This window comes from Capronia epimyces, assembly GCF_000585565.1.
Source record: "Capronia epimyces CBS 606.96 chromosome Unknown aczIQ-supercont1.7, whole genome shotgun sequence".
Classification (NCBI taxonomy): domain Eukaryota; kingdom Fungi; phylum Ascomycota; class Eurotiomycetes; order Chaetothyriales; family Herpotrichiellaceae; genus Capronia; species Capronia epimyces.
The window spans coordinates 681944-708255 of record NW_006912910.1 but is presented as its reverse complement, the minus strand read 5'-3'; the positions used below and the strand labels follow the sequence as shown (position 1 = coordinate 708255).

Sequence of the window (26312 nt, the reverse complement as noted above, 5' to 3'; positions counted from 1 at the left end):
GCGGAGGAGGATGTGTATGTCTCCATGCTTGCTATACCCCTTTTATAGTACTTAGTACTTAGTACACGTATTCGATGCATCGAACTCGGACCTGGGGCTCTCAAGTTCGAAATTCGCGAGTTAGGGAAGACCGACCTGAACGACCGATCGACCTAAATACATTTGAAATGTAGGGCCAAGGGCCAAGGGCAGAGGAATACGTATACCGTACCTGTAGTATAAATACATACATACATATAACTAAATAAATGTATATATATACTCTGGGAATTCAGTCTTCGTACAATATCAAATGGGAGTAATATACCATGAATTAATCCAATACATGTACGGAGACTCCGGATGTATGTCCATATACGCCTTAGGCAAAGGCACAGGCACAGGCACAAACAGAGGATCAAGAGGCAAGACAAGCCACCATCACCATCGCCATCACCATCACCACTACTTTGTGGTAATGTGGCCAAAAAAAAAACCGTGTTTGGGTGGCTGAAATCCCACAAATTCATTCCTCGATTCCTCGATTTCTCTTGTACGTGTGGACAATTACGTGCAATCATACATCCATACATCCCATCTCCACCTCTGTATCCAAATAAATAGACAGACAAAGACGGAAGAGCCTGTCCCCAATATTTTTGCCTTCAGCCTTGGACTTGAAAGCGTCGAGGGCGTCTATATATACTGTACACACTCTCAAAGACTTCCGACATCGCAGTCGTACCCATCGACATCTTTACCGTAGATGCCTCCGGCCTTTGAGGGATGGAAGATCTAGACAGGGGGTGGGCCCTTCCCCTGGCCCTGATGTTGGTCGAGCAGCAGATGTGGTTTGATGTAGTCCTCGTCCAATTGACGGAACCATGCAGTGTGATCTGCCGCAGCGCCACGGAGTAGGTTCCTGATACTGTTGCTGGGGCCGGTGGCTGAGCTTGCGCCTGCTCCTACAGGAGCTCCTACGCCAGCTCCCGCTCCCGCTCCCACGATGCCCATATCGCCCCCGTCGGGGGTGTCGGTGCCGAAGATGATATCCGGCGCCGATCGCACTCGTGGGTCGTATGTATCGGCATTCTCGTTGCCCGGCGGCATCGCCAACGGCGAGGGTTTTCGGCGCGGAGCGGCAGGAGGGAGGTCGAGGTCGGCTGCGTCTTCGTCGTCGCTGGTTGAACCGCTGGCGGACAGTAGAGTGCCCTGTTGCGCGGCGGCCTCGCGCTCGCGCTGGCTGAGGGTCGAGTGTCTGCGATGGTTTGCGGCCCTTGTGCGACCCAACGGCGGCGAGCGGCCGTTGCTGCTGCTGTAGCCCCGGTCGTTGCGCGGGCGGGAGGCGGAGCCGTTCACGCCACCAGGGCGGCTGTTGCCGACGTAGTCTAGGCCGATGGAGGGCAGGGGATTGTGACCGAAGCCGGTTCCTAAGCGCTTATAATATGTGCCGCCGTTGGTTGTTTCGATGTCAAACTCGTCGTCTGAGTCGATTTCTTCAACCACTCCCGTACGGATGCCAAGAATCTCCAGCATACGTGCGGTGGTGCCGCCAAAGATGATGACGGTCAGCACCACAACGACGAGCACAGTTGCACGCAGTGCCGGCCCTTCATTGCCTTGGAGGCCGGCAGCCAGTGCGACACCGACGGCACCTCGTAAACCTGCCCAAAATAACATGGCTTGATAATGCCAGGGAAGTTCCTCGGCGACTTCACGGCCCCTGCGTTTGGCTCGGAGCCGGATGATGTAGTTGATGGCCTTGGAGAGCGGGAAGACCGCCAACCATCGCGCGGCGCAGATTCCAACCACTGTGACCAGAATAAACAGTGGCTTGAAGACCAAATCGGTCTCGGTGAATAAGGTGAGGCCCAGATAGATGAAGATGAAATTTTCGGAAAGTTGGGCCAGAATTTGAAAGACGAACTTTGTGGTCAGCTGGGTCCGTCTGGACATGTTGTAGTATGCATAGTGCTTGAGGGTGATTCCGCAGAACAAAAGCGACACGATGCCTAGTAACTTGTAAGCACATGGCGGTAGAAATGCAAGGCTGGAAACTCCATACCTGACATGTGCACGCCATTGGAAAAGAAATAGGTTGCATACGCGATCAAAAAGACCAGGCAGCTCTCGATCTTGGGAAACCTTCGCACAAGTGTGTACTTCAGAGCAAGCGCGGTGCCCACTCCCACCACCACGCCGATCATCAAACTGGTGAAGAAGACCAGCAGGAAGATGCCGATGGCTTCAAAGAGACTGATGATGCTCAGATTGCCCGACGCTCCTCCCTCTCGGTACCTTTGAGCAGTCTCGAACAGCACAATGGCAATGGCATCGTTTAGGATGGATTCGCCGAAGATGACGGTGTACAGTTTCGGCTCAACCTTGTAGAGGTTGAAAATGGCCAGAATCGTGACCGGGTCTGTCGCGGAGAGCGTGGCGCCCACCGAGATGGCCTCGACCCAGGAGATGGAGAAGCCGTCGAAGGGGATTCTTGTCCACAGCCACAGGATCAGGCCCAGCGAGACGGCCGAAATGAATGTGCCGGCGAACGCGAATGTCAAGATGGTCCCGATATTCCGAAAAAAGTTGGCCTAAGCTAGATCAGCAGATGCTCGATTGTCTAATCTTTTCTTTCCATCTCTTGCCGGGCATGTTCTAACCTGATGCAACTCGTAGCCAGAGTTTAGGATGATAGGTGGTAGCAGAAGGTTGAAGAAGAATTGGTAGTCGAAGCTGACCGTGTCCTGGATCGCGGTGCCTGGAGTGACGCGGATTACCAGCCCGACGATCATGCCTTGAAGATATGCGGTCAGCGGAGTGGCCACGAGCCCTGGAATACAATAGACGTACCGGCAAATATAGATATGACCGTCTCATGAACAGCCTGTATCCTCTTTTGTTGCAGGATGTAACTCGTAAAGAGCGCCGCGATCAGCAGCATGATCAAGATAAAGAGTGCCCATGACGAAAAGATCTCTTTCTGGCCAGCTTCGGCTGGTTCTGCTCAGGAATGGATTAGACAACGGCCATGGAAGGGAAGAGGAGTGGTCGTTGGGTTCCGAACGCACCGTCTGGGTCGACGTCTTCGGCTTGCCGGCCTGCATGGCTGTCAGTATGGTCGACGGAGCTGTTATGGGGTCTGTGTGCCTCTTACGGAGAAGATTCAATGTCGCGCCCACCAGACTCGACGCCATGTTGGCGCAGTTCCAGGAGTTATGTGTTCATTCGAAGTTGGGGCCCCGGGCGACTTCGCATCGCAGTTCCAGGAGGAGTTGGATTTATCGCGAGCAACAAGATCAAGGAGCGTTGGAAGCGACCGGGAGCTCTGTGGCACGGAATGACAAAGAGGGATTGCGTGGACAGAAGAGAACAGTTAGTTGGTTGGTGTTGAGGTTGTTCAGGGACCGGCTTGAGGCTGGCGCAGCTGTGGCCCGCAGGCGGCGGGCTGATGAGGGCGCCGCGTCGACTGTGACAGACAATTCGAGACACCGAGACACTGATAGATCCATCCGTCCATCCATCCATTGCGCGTCTCTCTGCCCCTTTCCCTCTATCAATTGAATCTTGTTATTACTAGGTCCACAGGTGATTACTGTGTCGTTTCAACACGCTATAGCTCATTCAAACATCTCCCATCGCTCTCGAGAACGAGACGGAGACGCAGCCTCAGCAATCTAACCACCCTATACCGAGTATGAAGTATCTCGACTATTCTCCCAGCCTATGCATGGTTCGCCTGATTTACTGCAGGAGCAGCAACGCATCCTGTCGAACCGCTTGCGAGCATGCTGAGAGGGAAACACCCTTCTGCCTCCCCTCTGTATGCCCATATTCACCCCAGCGGCACCGTGCCAAATGCATAACAAATCGAAGAACGCCCTCCAAAACCACCATGACAATTGGACCGCTTGCCTGTCTGCGTTCGCGGTGACCTCGTTATCGTACAATGGTACATTACTCCGTTCCACTCGCGGCTCCGCTCGTCGTTCCGTTCGTAGAAATTCCATTTCCGCCAGCTCCCAGTGTCAGCCTCAGCTTGGTTCCTCCTGTCGGTGCGACAGATCCTCGTGGTGTGCCAGTAGCCGACCCTGCTGCCGTGGATTCGCCATCGTGAGCGCCTCGATCTCCACTAAGCGCGAGGCCTGGGTGCTGGGCGATCTGTTTCGCGATTGCTTCGTTGCAGTGATTCTAGTCCCATCTTAGCAAGAGTCTTATGTTATACCTAGGTCAGTAGTGGGCTTACCTCAATGGCAATCGCATCATTGTAGATCATGCTGCCGTCTTCGTTGTATGTCTTCGCATTTTTCGCCAAGAGGGCGATGTCCTTGCTCAAATCGTTCAAACTCGTGTACTGGTGGTTGCTGATACGCCTTTCAATGATGTCCATGGCGATGGGCTCCTGGATGAAATTGTAGTAATCAGGATACAGTTTCTTCGGCGGCAGCTCCAGAAATGGGCCAATGACGAGTCGCGTTGGTGGCTCGTCCTCATCCTCTTCTTCAGATTGTTCCTCGGGGTCTGAGTCCGGTACTTCCAACGCTTTGATTGACTCAAAGATCGCCTTCAACGCCTTCTGCAATGCACTTCGTTCGGCGCTGGTAAGCGGGTCGGAAGACACTCTATTCGGTTGTCTGCCACGCTTCCGCTTTGACGCCGGCGTTTCCTCTTCGATATCATCACCCTTGCGCTTCTGACCCGCCGACTTCCGCGGGCCCTTCTTCTTGGGCTGAGGCTCAGGTTCTTCCTCGGAACTCTCCTGTTCTTCGGGAGAAGAAGCCCCACCTACGGCGTCACGTTCGCGTTTCATCTTGTTCGATCGTCTCTTGTCGATTCGTGCAGCCTTCCGCTTTGCTGCCTCAGTGATAGAGTCGTCAGAGTCGTCCACCGCTGCAAGCCATTGCTCTTCGGTCAGACCGTCGTCGTACTTGACTTGTGTCTTGACACGAGCACCGCGGCCGGTGTACTCCTCCTCAACCTCTTGAACGGGACTGTCTTCGGCCATGTAGATGTCCGGAAGTTCACTCTCGCCCATCAAGCGAGGAAGCGGGCGCCCTGGCCCATACAGATCGGTCTCGCTCCGTTCCTTGTCCATCTGTTTGAAGAGCACCAGCTCGTTGTCAGTACGCGCCATGATCTCGTTCAGGTCGTCGTCGTCCATTTCTTCTGTATCTTCTCCCGCCTGCTCAGCCGCCTCGGCTGATTCCAACAGGGTCTTCAGGAAGGCGTCACGTTCTTCGTTGGTGGATTTGTTGTCGAATTTACCGGCCTGAATGACCTTGCCGTCCATGTCAAGCTTGAACTGAGCGCGCTCCAAGATTTTCTCTTCCACCGAGTTGGAGCTGATAAGACGTAGGATTCGGACCTCGTTCTTCTGTCCAATTCGATGTGCACGATCCTGAGCCTGCAAGTCCTGGTGAGGGTTCCAGTCCGAATCATAGATGATGACGGTGTCTGCAGTCTGCAGGTTCAGACCTAGCCCACCGGCACGAGTTGAGAGCAAAAAGCAGAAATAGGGCGACCCGGGTTCATTGAACAGGCGAAGCAGTTCAGAACGGTCCTCGGACTTCGTGCCACCATCGAGACGGAGATATTGAATCCCTCGCAATCGCAAAAAGTCTTCCATGATGTTCATGATCTGTGTCATTTGGAAGAACATCAAGACACGATGGCCAGTCGCACGGAACTTGGGCAGAATCCTATCAAGGAGCTCGAACTTGCCAGCGGTCCGCCAGATGGAGTCGTTAGTGCCTCTTCCAGGGTTCATTTGATCTTCCACGGGTTCAAAGACATAAGGATGGTTGCATAGTTTCCTCAACTGCATCAACATGTTGCTGAGACCACGCATGTTAGTCTTGCCACCTTTCCCGTCGGTCACCACCAGCTTGTTATGCGTCATCAATTGCACGTAGAGCTTGGCTTGAAGCGCAGAGAAGCGACATTTGATGACACGCTCTTGTTTGTCAGGAAGATCTTTTTCAACGTCCTTCTTGAGACGACGGAGCAAGAACGGTCGGAGCACCTTATGGAGACGGCGAATGATCAACAGCTGTTCTTCTTCAGTCAATTCCATCTTGTCTTGGCCGCCAGTGTTGGCAAATGGAGTGTTGAACCATTCGTCGAACGACTTAACAGATTTGAAAATCGTAGGTAGCACGAAATTGAGCAGCGCCCACAATTCCGGGAGGTTGTTTTGCAACGGTGTGCCCGTCAAAATGAGCCGATAACGCGTCGTGTAGTATTGAGTGATGGTGCTGCTCAATTTAGACTCGGCATTCTTCATGCGATGGCCTTCGTCCACGATCATGTGGACCCATTTAATCTTGCTCAGGACTGGGCGATCCTTGATGATGTATTCATAAGTCGTCAGTAGCACTTGGAAATTACCCTGTCGGATCCTCATTTGTTGTTGTTTCCTGGTGTTTGGCGGTCCCTTGTACACGATACGGCTGACTGACGGCGCCCATTTCTCAAACTCCAAATTCCAATTGGTGAGGGTACTGAGCGGAACAATGACCAAAAACGGACCAAATTGGCGTTTCTTTTCGATTAGGTAGGTGATCAGACTGATCGTCTGAATGGTTTTTCCCAAACCCATTTCGTCGGCCAATATCCCATTAAGGTTGTTGTTGAAGAGAGAAATCATCCACTGCAGACCTTTGAGCTGATACTCTTTCAACGTACCACCAACCAGTATCGAAGGCTGGGCAGTGACTTCCTCCTTGATACGATGAGCGACGGCATAGTAATCGACCTTGCCGCGGCCGTCCTCATCTTCGGACTCGCCTTCCTCTTCCTCTTGCTCATCCAAGTATTTGTCTTCTGAGCCCCACGCCTCGGCAGCATTGCGCTGTTGCGCCCTCACTGATGCGGCAAGCTGCTGCAGGAAGCCATCGGTCTGCTTGAGGAGATGAGTAATACGAGAATCTTTGGCCTGCCCAAGAAGCTTCAAGTAGGTCTCTTCATCGTTGGCCTTCAACGCTTGCAGACGTTGTTTAGCGGTGCGCTCAATCCTCTTTTGCTCTTCACGCTCCATATGCTGATGATGTGTGACCATCAATCGGCCCAACTTCTGGACTCGAGCTCGTTGACTGATGGCATTATTGCGGACTTCTTGGCCGTGAGCGATTATTGATTGCAGGTGGTTGGACTGGCGGGTCTTTTCCTTGTTCTCTCGTGCGTCCCGCTGTTGCTTTTCAAGCTTCTCAGTAATGCGAGCCTCGCGGAGAGATTGCTTCTTCATCCTACGGTGCAGTGATCTGTTGGCGGTCATGGCAAGATTGTCGTAGTAGTACAAGTCCTGCTGGATGTCGCGGCGGAGATCGCGCTGCTTCTGAAGCAAAGACAGCTTCTTGAATTCAATCAGGGCCTTAATCTTCAATGTTCCATCAATAGCAGGATCGCTTGATTGACTAGTGTCCCAGGATCCAATGTTCGCGGGTTGGGAGGCTAGCTCTGCCCTGCGAGCCTGGACCCGATTATAAAGAAGTCGTTCTTGTTCTTCGCGAACTTGCTCGACATCAATGCCTGCTGGCAAAATGCCAGGGATCTTCAACCGCTTGGAGCGCTGTGTATGATCTTGGTAACCTATTGCCTTTGCAAGAAGATCATATGGGGATTGATAGGTCTCGAAGAATGACTTTGCTCGGGCAAGCTCGTTCGTGACGACCTCCTTGGGCTCGGTGACAGCGTCGGACACTTTATCATCCGCTACAGCGCCATCTGACGGCGTGGCTGCTTGCTGCTTAGCGGAAGGGAATAGTTGCTGCTGCAGTTTCACTGGTAGTGCGATGTTCTTTGACAGCATCTTGAATGCGTAGATTTGCGTCCTTAACAGGTTCAGCTGTTCCGGTGTGAAGCTCCCATTGGATTGCGACACCACGCGTTGCGCCTGTGCCGCCGGCCCTTGGGTGTTGTTGATGGCGGTGGGTTGGTTGGACCCAGATGAGGGCGTTCCGTTTACAGCGGCACCAGTGGTATCGGCCTGTGCATTACCAGTGCCGTTGGTTGTCGGACCGGTTGAGTTTCCATTCGACTGTTGACTGTGGGCCTGGTTATGCTGAGGCTGCTGAGATTGCTGAGGCTGTTGCTGCTGAAGTTGTGTCTGTTGCTGCTGCTGCTGTTGTTGTTGGGCTTGGAGTTGCTGCTGCTTTTGAGCCTGCTGCATCGCAGCCATCTTGCGGAAGTTCTGTTGCTGTTGGACAGCAGTGAGGAACCGGTGGGCTTTCATGTATTCGGGATCAGTTTCGGGGACATTTTGGGCCTTCATGCGTTGGAATTTCTGTGGATTTGTTAGTACAGTCACGGAACGGGAAATATTCAAGCCATGTGAAGTGAGGTGAGAGCGTGGCTTCAAAATTCTTCCTTACCTGATACACCTCCTGGACCTGCGCTGGAGACAGATTGGATGGTAGTGGTGGGACATTGGCCTGCACCATGGGCGCAGGCTGGACGGAAGCCATGGCGACTGATCAGTCGCGGGTGAAAAATGCCAGCTCGAGAGGTGTCTTGTCAAGGATATCGGTGACTTATTATTAGACCATATAAACCCAGTCACTACGTTGTCTATCAGTCTTCGGTGGTAGGGATTGAAGCGGCTTTGTCGCGATGGACGAACTTGGCGACAGAGTGCAGGTGAAGGACTCGTGGTGATTCGGCTGAGGCTGGGGCGTTTGCGGTGGGATGGCGTAAAGAGAGGACGAAGAGTTGCCTGCGGTACTCGGGCGCCCTCCTCAGGTGGTTCTGCGACCAAGCTCTGATCGGCCGAGATGGAAGAAGATGATTGTCGACGCGTTGATGATGATTTTCGCGATTGGAGGGGCCCTTCGCAAGGAGGATGTGACACCCAAACCTGAAGACCGCTGCACGTTTGCTCCTAGTCCTACGGAGTCGCTCCTCGCGGAAACTTGGCGAAATGTCACGTGACTGGCGCTCGTCGCGACCTCCTCCCAGACAGGCAACTTCCACGAACCTCCTTCTGGCTAGTACAATGCCAAGACTGATTAGTAATATTTAGCTTATAGGGATATATATCATATTGCTCAATTTTTGCCTGAAAATAATGCTCTATAATTCATGGAGCTGATGGGGAGAGTGGCCGAGCGGTTATGGCGCGTGACTCAAGTTTTACGACTTGGACTGTTAACCAGTCTTGAGGGTTCTCGTAGGGAAACCTGCATGGGTTCGAATCCCATCTCTCTCAATTTCTATTAACCCCCTGATCTCGGGCGGTTTATTTTTTATTTTTGTTAATTCATTATTTTTAGAGTTGAACTAAATCGAGGCTCAACACATAGAGCGCATGTCAATCTTTTGGACTTGTGTTGAAATTGATGATCAACCCTCACGTCGGTTCATCAGTCTGAGCCTGTCCTGGGATGGCCTGAAGGTGGGTTTTGGGTGAGTCTTTTTACAATGCAGCTAAAGGATTGAGGTGTTTGTTCCAGATCACTTGATCATGTCTAGTTGAGGCTTGGGACAGTTTCGAGAACGCATGTGGCCTTCAGGTTCGACATCTGCTCCGCACTCCCTACGAATCTTCTTACATATCCGACGGATAGCCTCCTTTATAGAATCCAATCATAGAGTGCATATACGGTTGCGCTCAACGATCGTCTCTCTCGTAGCAATGCTCCGTGATAGTGCCGAGCAGAATTGAACCGGGATATAAGACAAGTTGATGAAGACGAAGACATCTTCGATGAATCTTTCCCGGTTGGATTGGAAGAGCTCTACAGTCTGGATGAAAGCTGTCAACTTTGTGCTACTGAACGAGAAATGGAAAGTAAGGAGTCTCTGCGTGATACAGTTCATCATCATGCCGGCGTTCTAACCATTATATACAGAATTCGGCATCCAGAGTGTTTTGAATGGTCTTCTACACTTGCTATGCAAGAGCTAGCTGACGTCCGACCAGCACCCACTCCGCCGGGACGGTCCTCCAACAGATGTGGCATCCAACCTGACCTCAGGTGAGGACAGTCCTTTTTGCAGGAACAGGCGGTGGAGGTGGCTTTTTAGCACGCGACGGCGGTGGTGGAGGTGGTGCAGCACTCTTTTTCCCAGTCGATGGTGTGAATGGTCCGCTGCCATGCGAAGTTGCAGGAGAAACGGATCGTTCTCCATAGCCGTGGTCAGGGCTGCTGTTTGTGTAAGATCCTGAGTCGTCGGCAAAAACATCCTGCTCCTCTACATTCCGGAGTTGTGACCGGGCGGTACGGATTGTTAGAGAATCACTAGGTACTCTAACCATTCGAGGCTGATTCCCTGAGGATAGATCTCGGCTGGATAGAGACGCGCTGTCCATTGTAGTGGCCCTAGCAAAGTTCGGTCGTGCTGATAGACCAGGAGAATAATCGGCCATCGCATTTTCCGCATACCGACCCGTCTGTATTCGAGTGGATTTAATCGGCGGGCGGACTTCAACTGCTGGTATTTCTTCCACTGGTTCTACATGCTGCGTGTAAGAGCGAACGGTGTTTGATCTGGAGCGAGGGGTTGGACGGCTACCACGACTTTGTGGCTGTGACCTGTGCAACTCTGTCAGTCATGTCCAGGCATGGAGCACGGTAAAAGGACCTACCTTGCTGGCCATTCGGACTTCAATTGCAAAAGTGCCTCTCTGCACTTGTCGTGATAAGCCAGTTCGGCATCTAGGAAAGCACCAAGATCCGCAACGCTCTCCGGGTCGGCGTCGCGGATGTCTTCCATCCTTCTGAAAACATCATCGGCTGACTCCTCGTATTTGGCCTTCTGATTGCGTAATTCTTCCTCAACCCGGAAGTCCTCCTTCTTGGCCTTCTGCACCTTTGCCAGTGATGTGTCATAGGCCAGTCGCCTTGTCTCGAGTCTCTTCCGCGCTGCCTGGTATTCTTTCATTTGGACCAGGGATCGTTCCAGGGATTCCAACCACGAGGAGGTGGCACTGGCGATATATGCCTCCTGAGCCCGAGCCAACCTCTCTTGCGTCCGGCCAAACACTACTCAGAGATTAGCTGCTGAACGACAGTCCACCAAGGCAGGACGCACTGTTGAGACATTGTCCAAACTCCGAATCGAGCTCAAAATCTTCGCCATGGGAGATCATAGTGCCTCCCATATATGCAATCGGTAGTGTCTTCTCCTTGCCCTCTACTTCGGATCGCTTGGAGATGGCCTTGATATAGGCGTTCGTGGATCTTTGCATCTTCTCCAACCCTACAAGGGACGGTCAGTTTTGCTCTTCATATGTGGGCGGGCGCGCTGCGAGTGCCATCCGTACCTTCCTGCCTCAAGCCCATTTCGACTTCGAGTGCTTTGAAGTCATCCGACACATTGGTCTTCACCTCCCCACCCATGCGCTCGCCTGCCCATTGTTTAAAGCGGTCGAGTTTTTTATTGACATTCATGATGTAGACCGCGCGTTGGTGTGCAGGCTCTGGACCAAGCGAGAGGTTCTTAGATGCAAGAAAACGTGGACGTAAGGATAGGTGAAAGAGGTTGATATTCTTTTATGGCTCGATGCGCGACGGAGTGTCCCGGATCAGTCAGACTATGGAATTCTGGCTGGAATGCAGCGAGGGCAGTCCTAGGCGACAAAAGAAAAGTCAGGCGAGTGGTGGCAGGATAGGACATAAAACGAGTGTCTGCGCTTAACGAGATGAACAAGGAAGAATGGACAATCCAACAGGATCAGGCGCAAACACACTCTGCAGCCGACTGTTATCGCTCGAAGCTGGCAATGGCGATCGTGACGCGCAACCTTTTCAACAGCAGTAGTGTTTGGTAGTAACCCGGTCCTGGAAAAACGCAACAGGAACCACTGGCTTCCGTCGCCTACCCCTGACCTGGCACCACCTCTGAAACAAGCAACGCCACCAAGCCGCCTAGATTGGGCCGTGGCCTGCCGTTTGCATTGGCTTGACACTGCTCTGGCAGTTTCTCTGGCACACCTCCCACAATACGGATAGGGAGCTTGTCGCAGCGCTGGCCTCCCCACTTGGATAGGTTTGGAGCCGGGCATGCACCAGAATGGCATTGGCAGCCCAGATGGCAGATCAGATATTGGCTGTCTCTATTCTAGCAGGAAATTGCGCCAAAGCTGCGCCGCAACAGGTGACGCTGATAGACACAGGGGATCGTACAGTAGATAAGATTTGGATCTTGGGACTGGAGAGCACATGAGGCATTTCCCCGCCGATTCTCCTGAGACAGATCTTGGTCAAAGGTTCAGTGGTAGCGCTTCTATTCTGTAGCTATCTGTATTGGAAGTGCCTCAATGGGCTTTCCATTGCCAGATATCTGAAGGCTTCCCATAATGCTGCGGTTAAGGAAGTCGTAACACAATCACACCCTTTTGGACACCCAATGCACCACTCAGCCCTAATCCTTCGTCTTCTGGGTACCACGGAGCAAACCGGTTCTTCTGGCAGCAATGAGACCAGCCTTTTGACCTTGGGCGGCGTATCTCGAGATGGTGGAAGCCTTGCCGATATGTTGATGGTTACCACCACCGTGGGGATGGTCGACAGGGTTCATGGCAACACCACGAGTCTTGGGCCACGAGTTGCGCTTGACTGCGAACTTGTGCTTTGCGCGAGATGCCTCTGTATTGATCGTCAGTATATACTTCACAGCTATTGTTTCGTAGCAACGTACTCAGGATGGGCTTGTCGGTTCGTCCACCGCCTGCAACAATACCAATCATTCCTCTGGCAGTGCTGAGAACCACCTTCTTCGCACCACTGGGCAGCTTCACTCGGGTCTTGCCCTCATCTGGGTTGTGTCCGATAACGGTAACATAGTTGCCAGATGTCCGTCCCAAAGCGCCCCGATCACCGGTCTTCTCCTCAACGTTCGCTACCACGGTACCCTCAGGGACTTGACCCAATGGCAGAATGTTGCCGACCGACAAGTTGGCGTTCTTTCCGGCGTAGATGAACTGTCCAGTATACATTCCTTCCACGGCGATCAATGTCTCGGTTCGGTGCTTGTAGGCATAGGGGTCTCTGAATTTGACCAGGGCCAAAGGCGCTCCACGACCGGGGTCGTGGATGATATCAGTGACGGTACCGCGAAGGTATCCATGTCGCTCGCCATAGTCGAGGGTTCGGAACTTGGCCGGCGCCTTGTTGAGTCGGGTGTTGGCAGCTATAGACGAATATCAGTACAATGTGGGCAAGGGAATCGGAGCCCTTGTTGGAAATGGACATACTGAAGATTGAGCCTCTGCCCTTTCTCTGATTTCGGATGACGCGACCCATCCTGTGCTAAGGTGAGCAAGAGATGGGTTGATTCCGTCGGCAGGTAGTTTACCTGGCAGATGTTGATGATCGGACGACGACGAGTGTTCAAGCTGAGATTCAGAAATTTGGAGGTCCTGGATTCTGTGTGCGGGAATTTCCCAAAAGAGGATAGCCCAGCGTAACTCTTGGCGCAAACTCTGCACGTGACTGCAGGTATTAGGGCGGCAACATCCTCGCTTGGAACTCACTGTCTTGGCGGTTGGCGACTTCAAGTTCACCATCAAGTTCTCTAGGACACGCCACTGCATTGCATCTTGCCCTCAACGCTCTTGGTCGCGGCTCTTGAAATTGCATAGCAGCGGAGTCTACCTGAGTGGACAGCCTACAGGCGCTTGCAAACCGCCAGACTGAAAAACATCGGCACCCATCTCATGATCAAGTCGGTTTATCAAGCACCAGTGGAGGAAACCCAGCGTTCACGATTCCTGCTTCATTCTGAGTATTCCTCTGTACTGAAACGTGGCTCCGGTACTTGACAAGGTAGGCAGACACACAAGTTTGAGGGTGGGTGATCTACCATGGTTGAGTTGCAGGGCCTGGGATCGGCCTGTCCAATAACTGAGGCGGCCAGATTTACATCGATATTTAGATCGACACTGAGCTGAACAGCGTAGCTTCTCAGCTCAGTGATACCCTCAATACCAGTCACCGTTCCGCACATTCGCCAGAGACTACGGCAATGGCGTCAAGCTCAATGTCGCTAGGCATTACCAGGGTGGCAGATCCTTGACCTGGCGATCGTGGGCTTCTTTCTGCGTCGCAATTCTTGAAGGAGTCTAGCTGAGCCAGGCGACATGAACATTGGGGCATTCGCCGCAATGGGACTACCACGGCTGCACCGAACCCTTCGCTAGAAGGTCTCTTGCTCTGGATCAGCTCCCAAAACGCGAGACTGTCAAGCTGCATCGTGTCGACTGATAGAGCGACGCATATCCTAGCCAACGCAGCTCGTCCAGACAGAAGGTATGCGAAAGACGAGATCTCATATCAGACTATTTACTGGGATCCCAATCGGAGAAGCCCGCGTCCTCTGCCGCAACAGAGAATTCCCACCGAAACTCAGGCGAGGCTCAAAATCCTGACGCGGGGAAATGAGGATAGCAGGGCTCTTTCGCAAGTGACAGCGGAAACAAATGTGCGAGAAAGGCAGCCGAATAGGCACCGGCGACCAGGACTGGAGAGTACGGATATAAGGGCCACGTTGGCGGAATCCCAGTGGAAAGGGGCGCGCTTGGCACATGCGGTTGCTCAACAGCCAAATCACGGCTGGGATACCCTCCAACAGTCGAAGAGCCAGGTATCTCACGAAAGGTCCAGAGAGATCAAAGGCTCACAGGATGCCCTGCAGGTCAAGCTCTCGCCAACACTGCAGCCGGGAGTTTAGAAGACAGGATATAGGCCTCGCTGTGCCTGGAATGATAGATGGAATAATTTGTCCCAGACGCGTTCATGTAGCTTTCACGCGCCAAGTTCAGACTTTAGCTCACTTGTGCTCGCTGACCGCTTGACTTGACCAGTTCAAGTTGTGAAATCCACCTCCACCCGTGCCTGCCACTTGCCCAACGCATCCACGTCCACATTCGCACCTTCCCAATACAACGCGACACGACTTGCTATATTCTTGTGCAGACTCCTCGGCACCGTCGCTATGGACGACTCGGATTCTTCCTCGTTATCCTCAGCTCCATCTTCCGAGGATGAAGAGATGGTCCAACGAATGACGAAACCCACCGGGTTGGCTCGTTACTTCAAGCCTGCGCCCAAGGAACCCACGCCAGAGCCTCCCAAACGCGCCCCTTCCCCTCCGCACGAATATACTCTCGCCGACAATGAGGCGATTGCCGTGATTGTTATGTTTCGGAGTAGATTTCACGACGCGTTCCCCAAGTCCCTGCCACATTATGGTCCGCAAGACATTGAACGGGGCGTCTCTGGTGACCGCCCGGACGAACAAGTCGAGAGACTCTTGTGCGCGCTCTTGGGTCTGGTGTTGAACAGAAAGAAGGATGTCGAGTCAGTTCCCCATAACATGGCTGCAATTGATTGTGACAACAGTTGGAGGAGTCTAACATCGCGACAGACGAGGACACTATGGCCGAGCACTCGAAGATGCCATCTCAGCAAACAACAATCAATGGCCAACTGTGTGGAACAGCGTCAATCCTTTACATGGCGGGAAGAACTTTAACAACATGACACCGGAAGAACGGGTACGCCGCTTACTGTCACGCGTCATCTGAAGCGTTACTGATTTTCTTTGTCTACACAGCTGAGTCTGCTGAAGGCCCTGGTTCTGTGGTCACTCAATTCGTCAGAGGCAGTGCAAGGTCTCATCAAAGAATCATACAAACAAACCCGTCGCGACGACGATCGGAATCAGCCACGCAGTGTTCAGCCCTGGTTCTCAGATCAATATCGACGGAAGTACTGGCTGATCGAGGGATTGGAAGATTCACATTTCCGGATATATAGGGAGAACGATGGAAAAACTGCAAAAACCAACACCTGGTTCAGCGTTGCGGGATCAATTGAGGATGTCAAGGCGTTGGCAGACAAATTCGGCGAAGAGCACACCTCGAACTCCAAGTTAATTGCTGACAAGCTACGATCGGCTGTTCCCAGATTTGAGGCTGGTGAAGAGGTTTGTGGCTGCGCGAATCCACGGGTGAGATAGCTGCTGACACAGGCCTTAGAAGCGCCGACGGCGGGATTACCGCCTGGCCCGCAAAGCCGCATTTACGCGACCGGATCCCGGATTCTCCATGTATGAAGGACGAACTCGGGGCAAGAGGATGAGATATACATTTTCGGACGATGAGGACGGGTCTGATGGACTCTCTAGCCGGCGGTCTGCACGAAACTCCGGCATTGCTACCCCTCTGGAAGCGGGACCTACGGTCACTGCGAGTGGCAGGCAAGTCAAATCTCGAGTAGGGGGAGTATACGGCGAGAGTATACTTGTCGACCAGCGCAAAGAGTTGGAAAAGACAACCGGGGAGGGTCACTTTACGGAAACCAGCGAAGACATGCCTGGCACGGCCCCAAATGGGCGAGGCTTCCGCACATCGAGGTCGGGTCGAGCCGTCAAGCCGGCAAAGAAGACTTATCCAGACGACGTAGACTCGGAAAGCGACGAGGCTCAATCATCGGGGAAGGAGTGGAGTGGAAATGAGGACGAGCCCGATGACTCAGAGCCGGACTTTGACGCCGAAGATGAGGATGAAGCAATGAGCGATCAAGTAGTCGAGCCGGACGACTTGGGAGAGGACGATAATACCCAGGAGAGTCTGGTGGTGCAGTTGAGATATCGAAAGAGTGAAGAACCGCCTCAAGAGATCCAGCAGCACCCACCGGTTCAACCAGTCACGATTGGTATCTCCAATTCCAGCGATGGATTGGCGCCGGCGGAAAATGATGGCAAAGCAGCACTCGCGCCGACTGCTGAGGTTGTTATGGGTACCACGCAAGCGACTCCAGCATCAAAAGGCAGCAATGGTGTTCCCAGTGTCACGAATGGACTCGATGTCCCGGAAAACAATGGTTCATTACTTTCTCCCCCGCCCGCGCCGATGCCCGCGGAACCTACGCACATATCATAAGGGCCAGCCTTTGCCCGGTTCGAGATGTCGGAGGGTTGGCGGCGCAATAACCTGAGGCGGAGAAGATGTGATGGGATTTGACAGCGTTGGGGAGCGTGGGAGCCTCGACGTCGAACTGAAGGGGGGTGCAAGACTGCACGGAGAAGATATGTCTCTATTTACGTGTGCGGCAGCGGCAGCGGCAGGTATAAGGCCAACGGTGTACGGATTCTACGGCTCCAACACCTGCTAGTCTAAAAGCTGTTTGATGAGTCTTGTACCGACGGTCGTAGAGCTACGTTTAGAGTTATGATAGGCCTAGACTGTTAGGAGGACAGAACATACGAAGCTAAGTCTGGATGTCAAGCTCTTGATGGAGGGGAAATGGGATCACACCACTTGTCTGTTACTGTAGCTGACTGAATTGGTACCGGTTGAAAACATGTTGAGTGCCTGCCTGCCTGCCTGCAAAGTGCTGAGGAAGTGTTCGTCTTTCCAACATGCCCAGCCTATCTCTATACTAGAACCGGAGCCGGAGTCTAGTGTCCAGAACATGCATGAACATATAAGACAATTAATTGAACAAGCTAAGTAAGGTCGAGGTGGTATAGGTGAACAAGTAGTTGTGAGTACTCCCAGAGTGTCTCGGACTCTCCGTCTCCCTCTCTCCCTCTCCTTTCTCGCCCCAGGGTCACAAGCACAACAAGATCTCGCGACACCATCTCATCCAAAGCAACGCGTGGCCTCCTTGTTCCTAGAACTGACTCGACCAGCTGCAGGGACCACACCAAACCCAATGATTCAATTCAATGCAGTGGTGCCCGTCGACTCATCGCTGGATCCGTCCGGGTGATAGCTTCCCGGCCTCCGACAAACATAACATAGAATAGATATGCTTCTGAGCAGTAAAGTTGGGGGTATCTCTTTGAAGAAACGCAGGAAGAAAATGACAGGCAGAGCCCAGGGGGACCCCGGTGGAGGTCCCCCATCCAAAACAAAGCCGTGTCAACCAAGCCATTACATATTCACTCAGCGACAGACAGCCATTATCACGTCTCACTCCCAACTCTTGTACCTGCGTCGTCTTCACTCTTTGTCTGGCCAGCCTCTTGGGAAGGCTCGTCATCCGGCGTCGAACTGACAATGATGGCTGGCGGCGGCTGGGTCCACACCGGGCTCAAAGTGGCTCCAGATGACCGTTTGTCATCTGTCGAGGTGTTGCCATCGGTACCGTCGGGGTTGGATGCGCGTTTATCACCGGCAGGCTCGTCTCCTTGGGCCTCGACTGGTGGCTGGAGAGGGACAGAATCTTTGGCGATAGTACTGCTCTGATGTGCCGTCCGTCGTCTCATCCTCCGGTTTTTCCGCTCCTCGTCCGCCCCTTCCCTTCGTCTTCGAACGTCGATTTCCTCCCCAGCCGACGGAGCAGAACTTCTCATTTCCTGGAGAGCCTTCAAGGCTCGATCAGCAACGTCTTCGCTCTCGCTTACATCCCCTTTGCGAGTGGTGCCGTCTTCCGGACTGAGGCTGTCCTCATTGGGCTTTTCCCCCACGCTCTCGAGAGTCTGGTCTTCTTCCAGGCCTTCCTTGACCGGCAGATCAGGTAGTTGTTGGCCACTAGCAATTCTTTGATCATGTCGCTCCTTCAATCTAGCCCGTCGCCGTCGATCGCGTTGGTCTTTCACCTGTGGTGCAGCAGCCCGAAGCTTCTCAAGGAGGGTTTCCATGGCCCCATTGGCTGGTGGGCTGCCTGGGGTTTCTGACCCGCTCGCTCCACCGCTGGCATTCGTAGAGACTTGGGCTCTCTTTCTAGCCATGCTCACCTCGAGACGCCGCTTCTTCTCTTCCAGGGTCATGTTCTTGTCCCGTGACTTTTTCCACTCTGTCACGAAGCCGGCCAGCTTGCTGAAGAAATCTCGTCTAGCATTCTCATCGAGATTGTCCTCACCAAAGTAGGTCATTATGTCATCGTAAGTCCTTGATGTCTCTTCTAGGAAAAGCTGAAGTTGTTCCGCTTTCCGCCGCGCATCCTTCATGGACCTTTGTACAACTTGGGCAACACGGTCTTGAGGATGGAACTTCTTAGGATCACTCAGATTACCGGCGTCGAGCGAGGCTTGCACGTTCTTGATGTTGTCGATGTATTTCTTCGCATCCTGGAGCAACTGGTCCACGTTGAGCTTCGAGGCAATCACAACACCCGCAATGTCCTCGACGAAGACTTCCCATTGAGAGTACTGGTTGCGAACAATACGCTCAATAAGGTCGGCAAAAGTAGTCTCGTTCTTGTCGTCCTTGACCATGCCGAGGCGTGCCAGTGAACTCAGCTTGAATCCTGACGCTTGCTTGTTCGAGTCATTCATGTAATTTCCAATGTCTAGGATGAGGGCCAGCACACTCATCAACGAAGTAGAGTCGCGAATGGCTTCGGAGACGTCGACGACTTGCTTGAGTTTGCCAGAGATCTCATCGTATTCGTGCTCATACGACCTCGTGAGTGCGAGCGCGCGCATCCTGGCCTTCCAATAATGGTGCAGTTCAAACGCAGTCTGAAGGTAAATCTGGTCTTCTCTTGTTAGTTCCGACGGATCCTGTTCGCGCTTCGAATGCACGGCATCCGGCCCTGTCCAGTCCTTGCTGTACGGCGCCATCAACTTGGCAATGTTTTCCGGTATGTTGCAGAGATCCTCTCTCTGGAGGAAATCCATCACCACGTTATTGTCGAGCACCTCTCTGTCACAATGGATGATCTTTCGTACAACATCATCAGATGAGTCGTTCTTAAACTTCGCCATGGAGACGTGGAAGTTCTTCCTCATGTCGTTGCTGATAATCTGCTTCTTTTCGTCCTTGCCCTTGCCAGCGCCGCCTCGGATGATCCTGACGTCCTTTGCAATAAAGAGCTTCTCTACCTCGTCGAGGACACCCTTTCGTTGCAACTCACGGTACTTTTCCTCTCGGGATTCAGCCTTGGCACTCTCTGCCCAAACTGTGATTTGAGGCGTATCGACCTTGTCCCAGTGGAAGGCTTTGAGTTTCTTCTTTGGACGCATGACGGCGTTCTTTAGCATGGGTATGGGCGCGACCGGTGATAGAGGCATGAAGTGGCCATGTTGCGCGCCCGGCATGGGTGGAGCACCTGGTGGAGGAGGTATGGGCGATACCGGGCTCATGGGCAGTGATCCAGGGGGTGGCGGGGGAGGAGGTGGCGGGCCTCCCGTGAAACCCGGTGCTGATGGTGTGGCTGGAGAAAGAGGCATCCCACCAGGAGGTGGAGGCGGTGGTGGTGGTGGAGGAGGAGGAGGAGGAGGAGGAGCACCAGTCTCAAATCCGGGAATGAGTGCTGGCGTCGAAGAGTCTGATGGAGGCGGCGGAGGCGGGGGCGGAGGAGGAGGCCCGTTGAATTGTGCTTCCAATTGTACCTCATCCGGAGGTGTTCGCGGCGATTCGGACTCGAGACTTGGATGCGTAGGGCCCGTGGTAACGCCAGCATCGTCGCCTTCTGGTGAATTGTCATCACTGTCGTCGTCCGTCTTCTTGACCCTTGAAGTGATCTCGCTGAGAAGGCTTGCTTGTTGGTCTGCGCTGATCTTGGGTCTTGAAAATTCGACCAGGCGAGGCTTCTCATAAACGACCTCCTCTTCAACATCCGTGTCATAGTTGGCGTCCTCACTATTCGCCAAAGCCTCCAGAGCAGCTCTCCGAGGTCCCTTGTGGGCGTTACTCCTGTGCACGCTTCCCATAACACTATTAGTGAGATGCCGTTGTGTCTTTTCCTGGAAATCGGCATCGAGTGCATCGTCCATCTGTTCGCGTAGCTCCCTAAGTCGATCCGAGGGTCCCGTCTGGCCCCAGACTTTCCCTTCGAGCTTGAACTGGGTTTTGGTTCGCTCCAGATTCCGCTCTAGCCGCTCCATCAACCTCTCTCGATCCAAGATACCCTGCATTTGAGTCGGATCTTGGACTGCGGCTCCCCCCCCTTTGGCAGCTCGGGAAGCGGCAACATCTTGGGCATCCCGAAGCATCAAGTACAGCTCCCTCGTTTCCAGTTCATTCCTCTGAAGTTCCTGGGCCCGGAGTCGTTGGAGTTCGGCCACCTCGGACTTGAGAGACTCGGCTTGCCGGGCCTGCATCTCGATGATACCTGCCTGCTCATCGATTTGCTTTTGTAGTTTATCGACCAGGCCATCAGCACCAAGGGCAATCTGCGCCGCCATCTCATCCCGTTCAGCAATGGCCGCTTCGGCAATTTGCCTCGATTCCGTGGCTTCGTCAAAGGCAATCCGAGCTTCTTCGTCCGTATGTAGTCGGTCCAGCAGGCTTTGAACGGTGAAGGTCAAGCTCTGTTTAAGGTCCATGTCCGGCAATCTTCTGTCCATAGCCACGTAGCTGAGCATCGAATCCATCAGCTGAAACATTCTCAATCGCTCGTCTGGGTTGTTGTCACGGAGTATAAGCATGTGTTGCATGGCCGAGATGAAATAGTCTTGAGTCCTTGTGCCGTGGATCTTTGACATGATTGCGTCGGTGATTTGGATAGGATCCGTCATATCCTTCACTTCGCCCTCAATGCTGTCCACCATGCTGCTTCCTTCGCGTTGTAGTAGATCCTCATAGTCGATAGCTTCATTCTCGCGAAACTTCGTAATCTGTTTGTCAATGACATCGTACTGGAAGGACTCCATCTTAACCAGGATCCGCTTGATCCCACAAGCGATGAACTGAGCCCGGATATGGCATCGCAGTTGCAAGTCCCTTTCAGGAGCATCCACCAGCATGTTGATGAGAACCAATGTTGCGACAGCATACTCCATCAAGAGATTTTCCATACCTATGCCGCCGCTCCGGACCTCTTCACTCGCTCCCACAAGGCTGCCCATTTTGCCTCTGCCGTCGATCGTGACTTCGACGATGCGCATCCAGGCATCGAAACGGCCATTTTCGTTGATCATATTCTTGACTTGATCCATAGCCTGGAGCACCTTGAGGTGGCCCTCGCCTTCCTCCCAGTGACAGAGAAAGGTCAGGACTTCGCTGACCAGTTTTCTCGTAGTGAGGCGCGGAGATATGAGACATGTTGCCAGAGCCACTGGGATCTGCTCATGGGTCAAGGCATCGTCAGCGCCGTATTTGTTGTTCATCAGCGCCTTTAAACACTTGACAATGTCATATTCCCGGTCGAGATCTTTATCGGCCGAGGTGGTGGTGTTCATCGGAGTTGGTCCGTTGGCTTGACGTCGATTGATCTTCATCAGCACATTGGTCAACGCTATTTGTCCCTGGGCCTCGATGAACGCCTTGACCCAACTGATCGGTTGAGTACGTAGACTGACACTCAAGCTCTGGAGCTGTTTCGACGAAATAGTGTTGTCCACAATTCTCCGCACATACCACTCGGGTGTGCCGTCGACATCGCGGGCAATGGTCCCGTCGATGGTGCCGGTCTGTCTCGCTTGCTGTCTCCTTTTCTGCTCGCCCTGCCACTCCGTCAATTTGTCTTGGTGAACCAGAGTCCATTTTTTGGCAGGGGCATATGCCATCATTTGCCGCTTGGCTTGCTCGGGAAGATTTTGCCAGCCACGCTTATGCATAAGTTGGAGAAACAACTTTTCAACCTCAGCATCACTCTGCGGCTTGGGAAGATAGAAGCCGGCGGGAGTAAAGGAGGCGGTTGAGCTGAAGGGTGAAGATTGCTGCGCCGGCCAGCCGGAATGGGAGGTGAGTTTGGAGAGTCTCGAATGGGTGGGAGAGATGACCGTGACTGGAGAGTCCAAATCCTGGCGTGACGGTACTGCCGTTCTAGAAGAGCTCTCGGACGAGAAGAGGCTAGACCCTCTCGTTGCGGACGACGCAGTTGACTTGATACTGGCGCCATCAAACGACCTTCTCTGCCCTGCATAGGAGTCATTAGTCGAGACGGAATCGTACGTCCCGTGCTGCGCTCCGTTACTGCTGCCCGGCCTCCCCCATTGCTGATATTTGGTTCCCCGATCCCCCCCCTGGCTTGTCGCCATTGTAACCCCGTTCACACTGGAGGAATGTGGAGGCGGGCGAGGCCCGGTTGGGTGAGATGCACCATTGGCAGCACCGTTGAAGGCAGGATACTGATGAAAATCGGATCCTCGCGCAAGTTGGTGTGGTTGAGGCTCTCTTCTGGTTGGTACCTGATCGTCCCGCGGTAAATATTCGACCGATATGGGCGCATGTGAGTCCGACGTCGTCGAGTAGGGGATGGAGGTGATGACTCCAGCGGTCATGGCCAGGCCAGAGGAATCGGCATCCTGGCCGTCGTTCGAGACGACCGACTCCCTCTTCGAGTGCCGCGAACCCCAAGAGCCACCGGCGTTGGTGGATTCGAGTCCGCCACTTGCCTCGTAGCGACTGTCTACTTTGTTGTCTCGATGGCGTCGGAAGAAACTCTTACTGGAGGAAGACTGTCTGGTTGTCTTGTCGGTCTGTGTCATTGGGGGCATCCTCAGTGCTGCTGCTGCTGAGAAGAGGCAACGGGAATCATGTGTGTAGTTGAAAGACCCCGGAAGGGGGTGTTCCACCTCTTGAGACCTGCAATTCCCTCAATATAACTCTTTCCTGACGTCGGGTGTCGGGTGTCTGGACGGGATCTCTAGCCTTGCATGGCGCCTGCGACCTCTGGTACTCTGTTATTCTGGTAACACCCAGTTTCGGCAGGAGGAAGGGTGACGTGCACGTGGTGCGGCCGGACCTGCGAAGAATTGGCACAAAGGATGGCCTAGCGAGCGAGCGGTAAATCAACGAGCCGGACAATGCAGGGGGGACAGAGTGAGTCGACGCAGACGTTCGAGTTGCGCTGGGGGCGATGCAGAGGTGAACAGAGGACGCGGGTGTGCTGCAAGTTGACAAAAGAACCCGTGCACAAAGAGACGATTCAACATGAACTTGGGTTCTTCAAATGCCTGTGCACGGCGTTGACGGATGGTGGAGGGTGCTGTTCAGGTGGGCGAGGTCAGATAGAGCGCAGGGGTGTTTGCGAGCAGGTCAAAATACAGTCAAAAGTCAACAGGTGGAGAGAGTTCGTCCCTGGGCACCGTTTGGCGGCGTGCCTGCAAATGGCCTAATTACAGTAGTACTACCTAAAGTGCCTACCACCCGTCCACTGGCAGGTCTAGCCTCACAGATCCCGAGACCTCAGTCAACGGTCCAAGGGGCAATTAGGCACCTCAGTACCTATCTCTTATGTGATTTTACGGACGGAGTACATACCTTACCTGTAGGCTCTAGGCTCTAGGCTCCAGGCTCTAGGGATGCTAATCAGCGCCACCAGCACCATTCAATGCTTCATTCCTCACAGCGGCTGCGGTGCTACAGTCCAACCAATAAATAAATGATTTCCACGCCCGCTAGGCTGGAAGGGACTGCTAAAATGCTAACGCGAACCCTCTATAGAATCGTCGCCCACTAACACTGCTGCACTATTACGGCTCCTGCGGCTCTCCTCGGCAACCCCCTTACGGAGTCCGTTCCTCAGGCAGGCATTTAGACACCACTAGCATCCCTATCCTTTTCCTGCTGGGCGACCTCCAGTACGGAGTACGGAGAACGGAGTACAGAGTGTGTGGTGATATGTACTTACCCATTTCCCCTTATGATGCCCTACCTATACGCACCTTAGTCACATCCCACCTGGCAGCCCACGCCCCCTGGTGATGGGAGTACTCTCAAGAAGGAAACAATAGCTTACACGATCAATTACCTTAAAAATACTGGCTCCACGTAGGTAAATCGCCGTTAATTGTCATCCCCAACGGTAGCAGTGTGGCAGGACGCCAAAAGACACTCGCCCACCAGGAGGAGTCCGGAGGCGACACTGGCACTAGCTACTAAAGACCACCAACTCGAGCTCGCCCTCCGGTCCGTGCAACGTATCGACGCTCCAGAACAACCAGGGCTGGGGCCTCCCTAATTTCACGATCGGCAACTGAATTGCAACACCCTCCTCTTCCGTCTGGCATCTATATCTGACCCATTACACACTCCCCCCTCCCCCATCGAGCCGCCGACTATGGCGGCATAATGGGTTCCTCGTTCCTCAGGCGCTCATTGCCCGGCACAATCGTGTCGACCGAAGGCACCGCAGCCGCCCCGGTCAGCTCCCACGAGACCGCCAGCAGCAGGATGGCCGGCTCAGGCTTGCTGAAGTTCGCGAGGGTACGTAGACTGTACCAAAGCTGTCGACTAAATGACAATGACACAAGTGTGGGTTGACAAGAAACTAACCGAAAATCATCGATGTTACAGACAATCCTCCTCCCCATGTTCATCTCCGCCGTGCTATACCTGGTCATCTTTCACGCCCTATTACCATTATATCGACGACACCGCGCTCGCTATTCGCAATACCTCCCTCTCCAATCCAGCTCCCTACTGTCGTCGCATCTCCCCGAAGCCCTTCAACCCTCTTCTCTCCGCGACCGCCTGTCCACTCTGTTTCTCCGCCTCTTCCTCCCCTCGACGTGGGCATTTCGGGACCGCTTCCGCCGCCGCGAAAGTGTGGTCAATGCCGATGCCGAACTCTTTGACGAGGAGTCCGGCGAGGCCATGGTCGGCTTCGACGTACAGGAGCGCAGTCGCCGACGGGATGGGATGGAACGTCAACTGGCAAACATGAATGCTGCCACTAGAACCGTGAGTCGTTCGGCCGATCCAGGCTCAGACTCGAATCGACGCTTGAGCCGCGACCTAGAGGAAGGCTTCCGCGACGATAGCGATGACGAAGGTGATGGACATGAACTTGTGGCGGGCAGAATAATGGACATAGGCGGGCGCAGATGATGTCGAGAGGCCTCTAGATGCAGCGTTCAGAGTCATGTTCTTTTTCTCCTCCTGCAACCTCTGCCCTCTGTGGCAGAAAGCTATCCAGCTGGCTTCTTACGATATCTCTGGCATCACGAAGGAAGCAATTTGGGTCGGATCGCGGGCAGGTCACTCTCAGAAGTTGTTATCGAGTGCGATCAGCGAACCGGACTAGATGACTGTTGACCATCCCCACGGTCCGTTTAGAGGATACACTGCACGCCCCAAGGCGAAAAGAGACGGGCCCACAACATTCTGGCTCAAGCAATCGATGCTACATGTATAGAACGGGACAGGCCATTTGGGAATTCCCCTTTACGTGGATCGATATCATGCCCTCCCTAGTCGCAAATCCCGAACGACAAATGTCCCAGGCAGGCTACAGCAGAGAACCCGCAGCTCTAAAAATCGCTTTAGAGCAAATGGTCGCTTGGGAAAGGTCATGAGCGGCTGATTTTGTATAACGTCTGACGGCGACAAAGATAGACAAGCAGAGAAAATAGAGATGTGAAACACTCCATTGAAGCGTCACACTTTTCTTTCCACTCGGAGAAGATTCTCGATAGATAGCTATATGTACAGTTTGTCCAGCAGCGCCATGTTTCCAATGGCGCCAATCTCAGTCGAAATGTGAAACATCTTG

The 26312-nt window shown here is 53.4% G+C and overlaps 7 protein-coding genes across 7 annotated transcripts; 2 read left to right on the top strand and 5 right to left on the bottom strand.

The window, feature by feature from the left end:
• Positions 1–774: 774 nt before the first annotated feature.
• A1O3_08061 (CPA1 family monovalent cation:H+ antiporter) lies at positions 775–3176 on the bottom strand (the record flags this gene model as incomplete). Its single annotated transcript, XM_007738161.1, has 6 exons — positions 775–1991; positions 2045–2573; positions 2643–2776; positions 2833–2982; positions 3051–3080; positions 3137–3176. 6 exons carry the CDS (start codon positions 3174–3176, stop codon positions 775–777), a joined length of 2100 nt encoding a protein of 699 aa, XP_007736351.1.
• Positions 3177–3936: 760 nt separating this feature from the next.
• Positions 3937–8441, bottom strand: A1O3_08060 (adenosinetriphosphatase; the record flags this gene model as incomplete). Its single annotated transcript, XM_007738160.1, has 3 exons — positions 3937–4170; positions 4226–8260; positions 8349–8441. The coding sequence occupies 3 exons, from the start codon at positions 8439–8441 to the stop codon at positions 3937–3939; spliced, it is 4362 nt and encodes a 1453-aa protein (XP_007736350.1).
• A 1987-nt stretch (positions 8442–10428) lies between these two features.
• A1O3_08058 (uncharacterized protein) lies at positions 10429–11366 on the bottom strand (the record flags this gene model as incomplete). The annotated part of the gene is made up of 4 exons (XM_007738159.1): positions 10429–10501; positions 10562–10958; positions 11008–11175; positions 11240–11366. The coding sequence occupies 4 exons, from the start codon at positions 11364–11366 to the stop codon at positions 10429–10431; spliced, it is 765 nt and encodes a 254-aa protein (XP_007736349.1).
• Positions 11367–12339: 973 nt separating this feature from the next.
• On the bottom strand, positions 12340–13220 carry A1O3_08057 (60S ribosomal protein L2; the record flags this gene model as incomplete). Its single annotated transcript, XM_007738158.1, has 3 exons — positions 12340–12563; positions 12616–13107; positions 13172–13220. 3 exons carry the CDS (start codon positions 13218–13220, stop codon positions 12340–12342), a joined length of 765 nt encoding a protein of 254 aa, XP_007736348.1.
• A 1690-nt stretch (positions 13221–14910) lies between these two features.
• A1O3_08056 (uncharacterized protein) lies at positions 14911–16861 on the top strand (the record flags this gene model as incomplete). The annotated part of the gene is made up of 4 exons (XM_007738157.1): positions 14911–15275; positions 15343–15472; positions 15532–15903; positions 15956–16861. 4 exons carry the CDS (start codon positions 14911–14913, stop codon positions 16859–16861), a joined length of 1773 nt encoding a protein of 590 aa, XP_007736347.1.
• Positions 16862–17889: 1028 nt separating this feature from the next.
• A1O3_08055 (cytokinesis protein) lies at positions 17890–23313 on the bottom strand (the record flags this gene model as incomplete). The annotated part of the gene is made up of 1 exon (XM_007738156.1): positions 17890–23313. The coding sequence occupies one exon, from the start codon at positions 23311–23313 to the stop codon at positions 17890–17892; it is 5424 nt and encodes a 1807-aa protein (XP_007736346.1).
• Positions 23314–24889: 1576 nt separating this feature from the next.
• Positions 24890–25648, top strand: A1O3_08054 (uncharacterized protein; the record flags this gene model as incomplete). The annotated part of the gene is made up of 2 exons (XM_007738155.1): positions 24890–25024; positions 25115–25648. 2 exons carry the CDS (start codon positions 24890–24892, stop codon positions 25646–25648), a joined length of 669 nt encoding a protein of 222 aa, XP_007736345.1.
• Between the last annotated feature and the right edge of the window lie 664 nt (positions 25649–26312).